General features: G+C 38.5%; 1 protein-coding gene and 2 pseudogenes across 1 annotated transcript; 1 reads left to right on the top strand and 2 right to left on the bottom strand.

Moving 5' to 3' along the window:
* Nucleotides 1–3,915: 3,915 nt before the first annotated feature.
* LOC110046523 (melanocyte-stimulating hormone receptor-like) lies at nucleotides 3,916–5,178 on the bottom strand. The gene has a single exon (XM_089278764.1). The coding sequence runs from the start codon at nucleotides 5,117–5,119 to the stop codon at nucleotides 4,181–4,183; it is 939 nt and encodes a 312-aa protein (XP_089134890.1). The 5' UTR covers nucleotides 5,120–5,178; the 3' UTR covers nucleotides 3,916–4,180.
* A 3,281-nt stretch (nucleotides 5,179–8,459) lies between these two features.
* On the bottom strand, nucleotides 8,460–9,384 carry LOC149116347 (trace amine-associated receptor 9-like; annotated as a pseudogene).
* A 1,835-nt stretch (nucleotides 9,385–11,219) lies between these two features.
* Nucleotides 11,220–12,891, top strand: LOC149116348 (uncharacterized; annotated as a pseudogene).
* The last annotated feature ends 1,794 nt before the right edge of the window (nucleotides 12,892–14,685 follow it).

The following is a 14,685-nucleotide window of genomic DNA, read 5'->3' on the forward strand; positions in this document are numbered from 1 at the left end:
GAACTCATTTTGCACTCGCAGCTGAAGATATATGCGCCATCCATAGAAAAAAATTTCAAAAAATTAGCATATTCCAAACAATGAAATTTATCTTAAGCTTCAATGAAGACTTAAGTCTCAGTTTTCGGAAAATGCCCGCCTGAGTGTTCATTACGTATCCCACAGTATCCTTGTTTTATTCGATAAATCTATAATAAATTATTTTGTGAATATTCCTTAGGTTTTAGAACTAAAGACGAATCATGGAAACACCAGAGCAGGGCTGAACTCGAGACGGTCATTGTAAAAATTAAGTGCATAATTTTTGTTTTACGTCGTACAAGACGTTTCGTGTCGGAATATCTCACTTATCTCGTAAGAACTCCGCGCTTTCTGCCTGTGTTACGAACAAAAAAAAACCATCAAAAAACACCAAATTTCTAACTTTATGACTGTATTAATTGTAATCAATCTCCTGCTAAAATCATAGATAATAATTCTGAAATAACTGATACAAAGTCAATTGCTAATGCTTTTTGCAAGTATTTTGCTGATATAAGAGACCGGCTTGCAAGTTCCATTCCAAATGTGATCAAGTCACCACTAGAATATCTCAATACATTAAATCCGGATAGTTTCTTTATTTTTCCTTAACAGCTACAGAAATTGAAATTGAAATCGCAAGCTTTAAAGCTGGTAAGGCCTGTGGACCCTCCAGCATACCAATTACAGCACTGAAGCTTATAAAGCAAGTAATAACTAAACCATTAGAAATATTATTTAATGCCTCTTTTTCATCAGGGATAGTACCAAGTAGCTTCAAGATAGCTAGAGTTATTCCAGTATTTAAAAAAGGTTCACATACTAGTTTGAATAATTATCGACCAATTTCCCTTTTTATCAATATTTAATAAGCTATTAGAAAAACTAATGTACAATAGACTTATCAATTTTATACAAAAGAAAAATATCCTCTATGACAAACAATTTGGATTTCGTGCACATTATTCAACAGATCATGCAATATTAAGTATCATTGATAAAATCCAATTAGCAGTCGAGGAAAGGAGCTATTCTTGTGGGATATTTCTTGATTTTAGTAAAGCCTTTGACACTGTTAATCATAATATCCTAGTTAAAAAGCTAGAACAGTATGGAATCCGAGGAATTGCTAAAGAGTGGTTTGCTTCGTACCTTAGCAATAGACAACAATTTGTTTCATTGAATAACATAAAATCAGACTTGCATCCAGTATCCTGTGGAATCCCTCAAGGCTCAGTCCTCGGGCCATTACTTCTTCTTTTGTATATAAATGATTTCAATAAATGCTCAAAATTACTAGACTTCCACCTTTTTGCGGATGATTCTAACTTGCTTTATAAGCATAAAAATCTTCTCACCCTCCAGTCTAATATAAACATGGAGTTAAATAACATTTATATACGGCTATGCGCTAATAAACTTTCTTTAAATATAGATAAGTCAAATTTTGTTATATTTCATCCTCCACAAAAGAAATTAATACAGGATGTTAAGTTCACAATTAATAGAAAAGAACTGACAAGAGAATACTCAATCAAATATCTTGGTATTTTTATTGATTCCCATCTAAATTGGAAAGGTCATGTGAATTACATTGCTAAAAAGATCAAAAGAAGTATAGGTATTCTGTCCAAAATCCGTTATTTTACAAATCTAAATGTTTTAATTAATCTATACTATACCTTAATTTATCCTTTCCTTATCTATGGCATTATCGCCTGGGGCAGTTCTTATCCAACCTCCCAGAAACCTTTACATATTCTACAGAAAAAAGCCATGCGCATAATAACCTTCTCTAAATTTGATGCTCACTCTAGTCCAATTTTTAAATATCTTACTATAATCAAACTCCCTGATCTTTATGTCTTAAATATTGCAATCTTTATGCATAAATTCCATCATAAAAAATTGCCATCTGCTTTTAATCACTATTTTACTACAGTTAATGAAATTCACGCCTACAATACGAGACTTGTTTCTAAACAATCCTATTCATTGCCCAAAACCAGGACTAATTTCGGAATCTTTAACATTAGATATCAGGGACCTAAAATTTGGAATTCTCTTGATGAGTCTGACAAAAAATTACTTGATTTTCAATTAAAGAAGAAATTAAAAATACACTTTATTGATTCATATTAAATATTACAATTATTTGAATTAATTCATAAGGATATATTCTGTTCCGCTGTAAGTTTCCATTCTGTTTGTATCTTTATATTTGTGTGTGTGTGTGTGTGTAAGTGTGTTACTTGAAAGCTTGCGTAAATCAAAATTTTTTGCGTCTGTACTCTTATTGATGATAAAAATGAGCCAATCAGCGCGCGAGAAATTAGACAGTTATTGTAAAAATCCTATTCGAGACCCTTAAGTTTTGCATTTAATTTCGTGCGTCAGATGGCTCGATTCTACTCAGTCAAAGGTGGCTCACCTCGATCTTTCGATCGCCCATCATCGCTAATTTAAACTGCTGGTGATTCACGTCATTCGCCGTTTATACCAATGACACGGATGAAAGTGGCTGCTTTGACCGGCGAAACTTAACCGTGTTGGACAACTATCCAAAAATGTTTGTGTAAAATAAACGATTTTTTTAGGTTCATCACTCACACATCTCTCAACCTTATTAATAACTTCTGTTTTCTCCATAATGTAGCTAATTAAAAGTCATTTTTTCCTCACGCAATATTTAAAACTAACTTCCCACGCCAAATAAACATTTTGTGATCATTATAAAATACTGCTTCTCATAAAAACACATGCCACCTGTCGATTTTAATTTCTGTATTCTATTAGTGAACTCATTTTGCACCTGCAGCTGCAGAAATTTGCGCCATCTATAAAACAAAATTTCAAAAATTTTGGCTGTTCCAAAAAATGAAACTTATCTTAAGCTTCAATGAAAACTTAAGTCATAATTTTTCCCCACGCTATATTTAGAATTAACTTCCGATGCCAAATAAACGTTAACATTTATACCAAGAAATATGAGCCTTGCTAACAAAGGAAGTCCTAACTTTTTTTTTCCGTTTTTCCTGAAAGTGATTAAATTTGACGCTAAATATTTTTTGTTTTCTATTCCAACAACTTTATCGACATTATTTTTACGACACATTTATCTCATCTGTGGTATAATCCGCCAAGAACGTTTGTTAAGTCTGGAAGTCGATCTTCGTTCAATAAACAAACGCTTCAATTCATATTAAAGACGGAAAAGCTGTCTCGAAAGAAAGACGTTTGCAACACAAACTATGGTTTTTAATAGCACGGTTTGAAAAGTTTAACAAGAATGTAGCTCACCTCAATTCAATTCTCAAATTCTAAACAGACATCAGTTCAATCGCTCACTAAAGCGTAGCTTCCAAATTTTATTTTCATTATAAAATACTGCTTCTCATAAACACACATGCCACTTGTCGATTTTAGTTTCTGTATTCTAGTAGTGAACTCATTTTGCACTCGCAGCTGCAGAAATATGCGCCATCTATAAAACAAAATAATTGAAAAATTTCCATGCTCCAAAAAATGAAATTTATCTTAAGCCTCAATGAAGAATTAAGTCACAGTTTTCGAATAACGCCCGCCTGAGTGTTCATTACGTATCTCACAGTGTCCTTGTTTTATTCGATAAATCTATAATAAATTATTTTGTAAACTTAGATTTTAGAACTGAAGACGAATCATGGAAACACTAGAGCCGGGCTGAAGTCGAGACGGTCATTCTAAATATTCAGTACACTTGAATTTTTTACTTAAGTCCTACCCGACATTTCCTGTCGGAATAACTCACTTATCTCGTAAGAACTCCGTGCTTTCTGCCTGTGTTATGAACGAGAAATAAAAAACATCAAAAAACACCAAATGTCTAACTTTATGACTGTATTTTGTGTGATGTAGTCCAAGCGGTAAAAAATGGCAGTTTATTAATGTTTTTCATCTCTATTCGCAGTTGCAAAGTTACAGTTTGAAACATTTTTTTTTATTTACAGCAATGATGAAAACTCTCTCCTTGGCTATCTAACTGCTGGAGAAACATTTCATACTGACACATCAAAACGAGTAAGCACCACTTTTAATTTCAGACAATGCTCATGAGAACTTTTCAAATCCCAGTCTTAAAACATCATTAACTTTTCACCATGATATTGGTCTACAAGAGCTAACTCGAAAAACAAAGGCAAAGCACTTGTCTGATTGTGTCCTTCACCGCTTGTCTGACTTCATCTAGCTTCCAACAGTAAAGAATCGGGTTTAATGACGAGTTGAAGTAAACTAAAGTGGCTGCATAATTCCCAGCATGATAAAGAGATGCAGATAGTCCACTCTTAGCCAGCAAAGCCTGCACTATACAATAGGGAAGCTGACAAGCGACCAGAGTCAGTTGCAGCCATATTGCACTGGACACTGCCCTTTTGTATCGCGCTATGTTAAGTTGATTTGTTTGGTTCGGTTGTTGAACATGGTCTTGTACTTGATTTTGATGATGACGGAGGGTGAGGAAAATCTTTGTGTAACAGGAAATAGAGGTTATAAGACACAGTGGTGTATTGATGATGCCATACCGTAAGGTTATGAGGGGATTCCAAAACCACATTGCTGAAAAGACAGCGGGCAAAAGCCATAAGGTAATAACGATCACGTAGGCTCGATTTAAAGTTACAACTTGTCTGTATCTCAGTCCCAACAACAGGGCGAGAAGTCTGTCCACGCTTATTGCAGTCAGAGTTTCGATCGACACTCCACACAGAATATAACCTGTTACAAAATTTGCCGCTATAAGGTAAGGACAAGCGTTCCAATGTTGATTCACCACAGATATCCAATAAGTAACAATCAGAGGCTCTGCAATAAGACCAACACAGAGATCAGTTGTTGCAAGGCAACGAAGCAAGAGTTTGGACGGCGGATGAAGCGAAGATTCCTTCTGGAGAGCAATTAGGATCAGAGCATTCCCAAGAAATGCAGTAACGGACAAGAAAGAGTTTAAAACTGAAAGAAATGTCAACCGGCCGTGCAGTCCAGCAGTTAATTCGGGCGAACAAAATAAGTCTTCGAACGTTTTCTGATGTCCATCTCCAGTGAAGTTTGGTGCTGCCATACCGATCTGCAAAATAGCTATTTGTAGTTTATCTTGAGTCAATAGCGAAACTTCTCAATGTAGTAAAGCTACGGCGCAGTTACCTGCCACCACAGTAACTGATCTGGCATGAGGAACAATCCAAAAGCCTTTTTTATTTATTTCCCCAAAGGTCAATATGTGGATCATTGACAGTTTGGGAAGAAGACCTCAAAGCATCTTTTGTTGTATTGTTGTAATATATTCTTGGATTGTATTGTTTACAAAATTAGTATGTAAATTATTCAAAGCTGGCCTGGTCGTGAATTTTTTTTTAAGTCATTTTCGCATGTGCTTGTGAGAGATGGATGCAAGTACAACTAACTCCCGTTTTAGAGTTTCAAGAACAGTCGAAAATGGTCAAAATTATCATGCAACATCTGTGGATGTTGCATGATGTTATAGTCGTTTGGCCAAGTTCGTTCTACAATGTTGCGCCCGGGCATGCGCACTAGTTCAATTTTCACTACCCAACATGTCGCAACACGTCGCAATAGGGTGGCCAAACGCGCGCAACATGTTGCACCCAACAATGTTGCGATATGTTGCTTTCAAATGTTGCGATCGTTTGGCCGGAGCTTGTGAATGTTGTGTTGACATGTTGCGATCGTTTGCCGGAGCTTGACGTCAGTTTGGTGTTTTCTGACGCCGTAATTGACACGTGTTTATCACTAGTCTAAACAAATTCAGACGCCTTACACACCATAAGCTGCGAGAATACTTTTGGAGATACATGTGGGTGTACATAAATTGCAACCTCCCCAGCCTCCTCAGACGAAGACTAATGAAGGAAAAAAATACCTAGGCTTAACTAATCCACAGAGTTAAGAGCAAGTGAGAATGAAGGGTAAAACAATCTATTCCCTATACAGGCCATATTTTTAAGGCAATCCCTGTCAAGCTATGTTTAGATCACTCTTGGGGTGTTTACCATTTGTCAGAATGAACCAAATGAGATGGCGCTTGCCATTTACAATTCGATTTCCCGTAATTGTTTTCGGTTTATGAGATACTGGAGACTGGAACATTTACCAAATGGTAAGGAAATTTCAGTCATTCCGTTCTGAACAGAAACAGAAGAAGACTACCTCTGGAGGTAGTCTACAATTTACGAACGGATTTTCCGGAAAATTACTGTTCCATTTGACTTTCAACCTAAATTTCCGGATTTTTTTTGCTAAATGGAAAATCTCAAGAAGTTGTAGAAATAATTAATGTATTATCATATATCATATATTTACATGCATTATCATATATCATCCTCCAAGGGAACTTCCACACAACACTCGTGGAAACATCGTTGGAAAACTGGATATCATATCTAAATATAACTTAAGAATGAGGACTGTGTGTAACTGTCTTACCCTTAATATGTGCGTACACCATGTTAAACTGCTTTGGTCTGGTTGTCCCCTCCCTCGAGCAAAAGGCTTGGAGGTAGACTCTGTGAGGTATCCAAAAGGTTGAAATTATTCAGCTTTTGAACAATCGAAATTTTATTTCAAAATTTTTAGGCCAGAAAAGATATCAGCGTGTTTTGGCTAATTTATTCACTATGTATATTACATCGAGAGGACTGGGTCTTAACTTCTTTTACTTCCTTTTACTTCAATGCCTAATTATGATAACAATACAGCATAACGAGGACTTACTTAAAATGGTTGAATAACAAAGCAAAGTGAATCCATCAATGACCCGTAAATTGCGCCTTATTGAAGAGACGTTTCAGCTAAGTGAGTCCGCCATCTTCTTTGTTATAACTAATGGAAGCTAGGGAAAGTACAAATTTGATTGAGATTTGTCGATTAGTTACTCTCCTCAGTCGGATGGGTTTAACAGGGCGCGTATTGGGAATGTTTCAATACATACTCCACCGGGAACCCTCACTTCAAATTAGTGGAAGTCGGGTGAAAGAGGCCACGTGTATTTTAAATCGTGGTGACCATTTTGAATTTCAAATACGAGGGTTGTCGCCGTTCTAATGCGTGGTTTGAAGCCGTAAATGTATGGAGTGTGGGTTCGGAAATTCTTCGGACATCCGATTGTATCCGAGCGACTTTCGATTTGGAGTTCCGAGAGGTGTCAGTTTACTTCTCCTTTCCAAAACTCACATCAGATAACCGAGTATTAAAATTCAAAATGTCTGCTGCACCGCAGGTCCAGATTTATGATTCATTCGTCCTCTGATTTGATTTGTACAATGCTTAGCTGATCGAGCTTTCAAACGATTACTCATTTACTGTGTGACTGAGCGATAAAATCACGAACACCCGCGCGTTCATTTACACAGCAGTGCAAATTAACGAGTAACGATGAATTTGGCTTCTCCCAGCCAATCACTGTAAAGTATTTTTCTCAGTCATTTAATGAACATGAGTAAGCACCAGGAGAAATTCTAAAATCTTTAAACATAATGAAATTATTCTTCTTTCATTGTACACTGAGGTCTATAAGATCTAAGTCGAAAAACAGTGACAAAGCAATTGTCTGATTGTGTCCTTCACTGCTTGCCTTATTTCTTCTATCTTCCAACAGTAAAGTATCGGGTTTAATGACGAGTTTAAGTAAACTAAAGTTACTGTATAACTGGAGGCATGAAGAAAAGGTGAAGATAGTCCATTACTAGTCACCGAAGCCACTACTATACCATGGGGAAGATAACAAGCGACCACCGCCAGTTGCAGCCATATTGCAGTGGACATTGCCTTTTTGTATCGCGCTATGTTCAGTTGATTTGTTTCGTTCGGTTGTTGAACATGGCCTTGTACTTGGCGATGACGGAGGGTAAAGCTCGCAGCGATCATTATCTCGAACATTCATCCAGATACGTTTGCCTTTGGGTCTTATCTCTTTTAAAATTGTCTTTATAGGTCTCTGAGATCAGTTTTTGCAATTGAAATAGGGTATCAGGCTGCAAACGAGCGTTTAAAGCTGATGTTTATTTTGAATAATACATCGTACATGGGGTTGAACATCAGGCGTTTGGCAAGCACAGACAACGCACGCAACAAAAAATCAAATAATAAATCAGTACCGAAAAATATCTTTGAGAAAGCTAGTAGAATGCGTAGCTGACGAAATACTTGGAGTAATTACTTATCTTAACTTAGCCTATCTCAACAAAAACAAAATGGACTGAAATGGTCACATCGCTTTCTTGCTGCTCCCTTCTGCTACAGAAATATGTGATACCGATCGATAAATTGAAATGAGTACGCACCGCTTGAATTTAAGACAAGCTTTAGGAAACCTTAAAAAAGCCTAATTTGTAAACATCATTAAAAGTTTTTTTTCTTTCATAATTTGCCTAGGTAGACAAGAGCTAAGTCGAAAAACAACGGCATAGCACTTGTCTTACAGTCTCCTTCGCTGCTTGTCTGACGTCTTCTATCTTCCAGCAGTAAAAAATCGGGTTTAATGACGAGTTTACGAAAACTAAAGTGAATGCGTAACGCCAAGCGAAATAAACAGACGAAATCTGTCCGCCAATACCGTCACTACGCCGTAAGGTAGATAACAAGCGACCAGCGTCAGTTGCAGCCATATTGCAGTGGACACTGCCTTTCTGTATCGCGCTAAGTTCAGTTGATTTGTTTGGTCTGGTTGTTGAGCATGATCTTGTACTTGATTTTGATGATGACGGAGGGTGAGGAATATCTTTGTGTAAGAAAAGACCGAGGTTACCAGACACAGAGATGTCACTATGATACACCACACCACAAGGTTATCACGGGACTCCAAAACCACATTGCTGAACAGACAGTGCACACAACCCAAAAGGTAATAACGATCACGTAGGTTCGCTTTAAAGTTACAACTTGTCTGTATCTCAGTCCCAACAACAGGGCGAGAAGTCTGTCCACGCTTATTGCAGTCAGTGTCAGCACAGACACTCCACAGAAAATATTAGCTGTTGTAAAGCCTGCGGCTGATGTGTAGCGACAAATATTCCAATATTCATTCACTACAGACATGCAATTGGTAACAAAGAGAGGCTCTGAAATAATACCAACACAGAGATCAGTTGTTGCAAGGCAACGAAGCAAGAATTTGGACGGCGGATGAAATGAAGACTCCTTGTGAAGAGCAATTAGAATCAGAGCATTCCCAAGAAATGCAATAATGGACAGAAACGAATTTAAAACTAAAATAAATGTCAGGTGGCCGCCACCAGGTAATCCTGGGGAACATAATAGTTGTTCAATCGTTTTCTGCTGTCCATTTTCAGCAGGGTTTGCTATTGTCATATTGATGTGCAAGATAGCTATTTGAACCTTAACTGCAAGCTGGAATCGGTTTACTATCAATGTGTAAACTTCTCAGTATGTAACGCAGCAAAGTTACGAGGCACCTTTTAGGCAACAATCAAAACCCTATTTTATGATCGGCGTCCTATTAGCATGTTAATACACAAATCATTGATCATGACAGTTTGGTTTAAGCAGCTGCTTTAAGTCCAAACGCCGCTTCAGTAATGCGTCGAACCTAACTCGATAATTATAGGTTCGACTTTGGAGCGAAGGTTGATTCAGACGGCGTACTTGCGTCGAACTTAACTCGAGAAGCCCGTAGTAAATTATTTTCGTATGGAGTGGAGTGAAGAGGCGTTTGGATCGGGCCTCAGTAAACAATTAATGTATAGTCAAAGGCCTCAAACAGTCTATTTGCAAATGTGTCATTAACGACTAATCACAAGATTACTCGCGAGCAATTTGCAATAAACAAGCATTTCTACAGCCTCGTGTAATTTTGTTAACCTTTGAAAAATTTATGCGTGCTTATTTATTCTAAAAACGTAGCCTTATGTGACAACTGTCAATAAAAATGAAAAAAAAAACTAGATTTTTATTTAAACTGAGATCATTCATGGAATTTCCTTTTTCTGAACGTAACAGCTCAGTTTTTTCAATGCAAATGACTTACGGAACTTTTTGAGGATGTCTATCGCGCTTCTCCAATTTTTTCATTCCATCAAAACTAAGCCTCACCGCTAGATTTATTACGTCGAATTTAGCAAATATGCAAATTTCATGAGAATTCGTTGGAAACTCATGAATATATGAAGCCCAAACTTACTAATTTTTACAAAGAAATGTATGACAGGGGGTAACAAGTGCCTTTTGGCAAGATGAATTGATCCATGGAGATGTTTTTGGGTTGATATATATATCACAGAAAAAAAATTGGAAAAACTATCGATATTACGTGGAATCGTGAAAAGCTCAATTTTCTAAAACCCGCTTCATTCCCTGTACGTTGATAACAAAGAATTACACGCATTACGCAAAACCTCCGAGCCTTGCTACCGATCAAGGAAATGGTAAAATTTGTCCGTTTTAAAACTGTTTGAATCTATCGACGGGGAAAATCATTTCCTGTTTTTAGTCTCCATTCAATATGTTTATCTTCATTTTTCCAAAATACATTTATCTCATTCCAGTTCAGACAAGCGCATAAGCAGTTTTAAAATGCACAAGCTACCTATACGAATGCAGTAAGATGATGATAATGAACGTTTTTGTTTTGAAAACGTTTCAAAGGCGCTATTTAACAGCACTTGTACCAAAGACAGGGGGACTGCCTGGAAAGAAAGATGCTTACTTCAGAAACCTTTGTTTTTAATATATTGCACAGTTTGGGGCGTTTAACGAATACCCGCCGCGTTTACATCAAATACCTTAACATTTAAAAATTCAATTATTCTCAAATTCTAAACAGATTTAAGGTTATAGGCCCTCAATAACAAAGCTTCGAAAATTTATGTTCATCATAAATTACTGCCTCACATTAAGGCACACTTCACCTGTCAAATTTAATTGTTGGATGCTGATTCAAATCTCATTTCACCACAAAATACGCGGTACATATGCGCCATCTTGAACAACAGTTTAAAGCGTTGATATTCCGTTTGAATGAATCGAATTCTTAATTTTCTCGAACTTACGGCCGTAGTGTCGATTACATCTCCTACACATCCCTATTTTATTTCATAAATATTCAACAAATCATAGCTTTGTGAATACGTGTTATTTGCTCATTGTGATAATAGGTTTCTGGCCCGGGAAAGCACTTTTCTTCAAACATGGGGAAACTGTCTCGCTGGAGGGAGGCCGGGATCTGCTATAGGGATGTTATCCTCAGAGATATCAACAGCACACAGAACTGGTCAGTATTAATTAAAATATAGCTTAAGGCTGCTGATTTTTGTCCATAGATTAGATGTGAGGTGCATTCACTCATCTCTGAGATGTTGCTATCATTTTCAAGCAAATTGGCCTCATCTCACGTTTACTGATAACGTCTATCAAAAACTGAAAATGTTCATACAGCATGTTAAACTGGTCTGGCTTGTTTAGTCAGGTTGTCTTGTTTCTTCACTCGAGTAAACATTCCTCTGAAGATCATGTTATAAAACTCTCCAGAGAGCTAGCCAATGCTGAGAGCAAGTCGGTGTGCCTCACATAAAAGCGAAATTCTACAGCCTTTTAAATATTTTCTTGCCGGTTCTGTAACGATGTTAATTTATGCATGTGAAGTTAATTTATACAGTTTAGTTTACATCTGTGATTCCAGATGTGTTCGCTCGTTTCACTTGATGTGTACCCTCGGCTTACAAGATTAAATGTTATGTTTAGAGGCTCTGGTGCTTCGTTGTCTGTCTTAGCGAATACGTTAGGAGGTGTCAGAAGTTAAAACCGGTTTCTACATTTGTTGCCATCGAGGAATTACCCCTCAGTGTATGGGAAAGTGTTCTGGAGAGAGATTTGTTCGCACGCACGTGGTTGAGCAACTCTGATCTGCGAACTGTTATTCTCGAGGATAGTCTCCGATCTCTGCTGTGTTCTGCAATAGCCACTCGACAACTTCTTCACAAGGAATAGCGGAAGAAAACGGTGAGTGGAATTGTCTTGTGTTTTCGGAAGGAAATCTCTGCTGAAGAAATCTAGCTAACTTCAAATACTAAGTATGCCACCGAAACCCTAGGGCTGCAGCGAATCTGTGCAAGTACAAGAAGCCGTCGCACAACCAAATCTGGTAGAAATCCCGATAAACATCCCATCGCCCTGAAAATTAGAGCTCACAGGGGATTTGGCGACGAACTGGAAGAAATTCTACCGTGCTTGGAACAATTATGAAATAGCTGCACGTCTAAAAGATCCTGAAAACCTAATGTAAGTAAATCGCTGAGAACTGCCACACTGTTAACCTGTATTGGCTCAGATGCTGCAGATGTGTACGAAGGCTTAACTCGAGAATGAAAACGATAAGAAGGACATTGATATTGTTCTCCAAAAGCTACAGCGTTAGTGCATCGGAAAGACAAGCGAAATCTACGAGAGATATCGATTCAACAAGAGAGACTAAGAGCCAAACGAATCTCTGGAAGCTTACGTCATGGCACTGCGCACGTTGGCTAAGACATGTAACTTCGGAGAGTTAGAGAACAGTCTAATTAGAGACAGGAATTTCATTGGAGTAAGAGACAATCATGCACACAAGAAGCTCCTACAAGTCTCCAAACTCACACTGAAGGAATGCATTGATATCTGTAGATCAAATGAGACCACAAGCCAACAATTGAAAGAAATTAATCAGGAGGAAGTCAGCACCGTTAGTCAGTCCAATGAAAAGAAACCTCTGCCCTCCAGAGGAGAGAGAGAAATCCGCTGCAAGTTCTGCGCCAAAACGCATGTCTGGAACAAGCTTAAATGTCCTGCGTGGGGTAAGACTTGCTCTAACTGTGGAATTCAAAGCCACTTCACGGTGGCCTGCAAAACCAAACCGCCTCCACCCGGTTCGGCCACATCCTCTAAACCTCCCATACCGAGACATGCCCGCAAGCCAGTGCATGCAGTGGAGGATTCCGGATTTGATGAATATGTTGCTTGTGTCGATGTCAAGGAACAAATCTGTGCTGTAAAAAATCCTGATCGCAAAGAGAAACTGCTTGTGGTAATGCTGTTAAATGGTCATTTTACAGTAAATATCTTAGCTGAAGAGTCTTTCAAAGAAGTATATGATGAAGACAGTCTACCCCTGCTGGACAATGCAGAAGTAACTCTTGTTATGTACAACAAAACTGAGGAGAAGCCGATTGGCAAGAAACGTGTTCAAGTTGTGAACCCCAGAAATGGAAGAAAATACAATGTGGAATTTGTAGCTGTAAAAGGAAAAGGCAAACCTCTGCTTGGTTTACGAGCCAGTGAGCAAATGCAACTAATCTCTGTGGTCCGACAAAGCATCATGGCTATTTAGACTGAAGAACCATCGCAGAGCAAAACGCCACTTGTAACAGAATCTATTCTCAAAGAATATGCTGATGTATTCAGAGGAGAAGGAAAGTTAGAAGGTTATCATGATCTCCACCTAGGAATTGACGCGAAGGTACCACCAGTTCAACTCCCAACAAGAAAGGTGCCAATCGCCATTAAAGAAAAGCTAAAGGAGGAACTGGATTTGGAAGGCCTTAATATCATCACACTAGTAAATGTTCCCACGTCCGGGATATCAGCAACTGTCGTCACTTTGAAGAAAAATGGCAATGTCCGACTGTATGTGGACCCCAAACCACTTAACCAAGCCCTTAAACGCAATCACTACCCGCTACCGACAATCGAGGATGTCCTTCCTGAGCTCTCAATTGCAAGGTGCTTTACTGTGTTAGATGCCAAAAATGGGTTTTGGCATCTGTCCCTGGACGAGAAAAGTAGGTACGTAACTACATTTGCCAGTTCGTGGTGAAGATACAGATGGCTCCGAATGCCATTCGGCATTTCACCGGCCCCTTAGGAATTCCAGCGAAGACTGGATCAGGCATTAGCAGGACTAAATGGATGCAAGGCGATCGATGATGACATCCTTGTATTTGGATGTGGAGCTATGGGCGATGAAGCAGTGAAAGACTATTATGAAAAACTCATTGCTTTCCTTCAACTCTGCCGAGATAAAGTTGTGAAGCTAAAGAGGGGGAAACTGCAGCTAAGGCTCAAGGACGTCACGTACATGGGCCACGTACTCTCCGCTGATGGGTTACAACCTAACCCTTAAAACGTGAAGGAAATCAGAGAGATGCCAGCACTGACTGACAAACAGAGCATCCAACGCCTCTTAGGGATGACTAGCTACCTACAGAAGTTTGCCTCGAGAGTTTCAGAGATCACGACTCCCTAAGCGAGCTCACCAAAAACGACAACGAGTTCCTATGGGATATGCAGGCTCATGGTGCAGCCCTGGAAGAGACAAAGAAGATCCTTTCTACCACTCCAGTCCTAAAATACTTTGACCTAGGTGCCACGCCCACACTACAGTGTGATGCCTCCATGCATGGTCTGGGAGCATTTCTAATGCAAGATGGACATCCACAGAGGTTCAGTATGCGCAAATTGAAAAAGAGTCATTGGCCATAGTATCCGGAATGGAGAAGTTTGAAACCTACCTGTATGGAAGGAAAATGCTAGTCGAATATGACCCCAAGCCTTTGGAAGCAATCTTCAAGAAAAGCCTCTTAAACGCACCCAAAAGGCTACAACAAATGCTCCTTAGACTCC

Source organism: Orbicella faveolata, unplaced genomic scaffold (assembly GCF_042242905.1).
Source record: "Orbicella faveolata isolate gen_17 unplaced genomic scaffold, um_ofav_v1 contig_12, whole genome shotgun sequence".
Lineage (NCBI taxonomy): Eukaryota > Metazoa > Cnidaria > Anthozoa > Scleractinia > Merulinidae > Orbicella > Orbicella faveolata.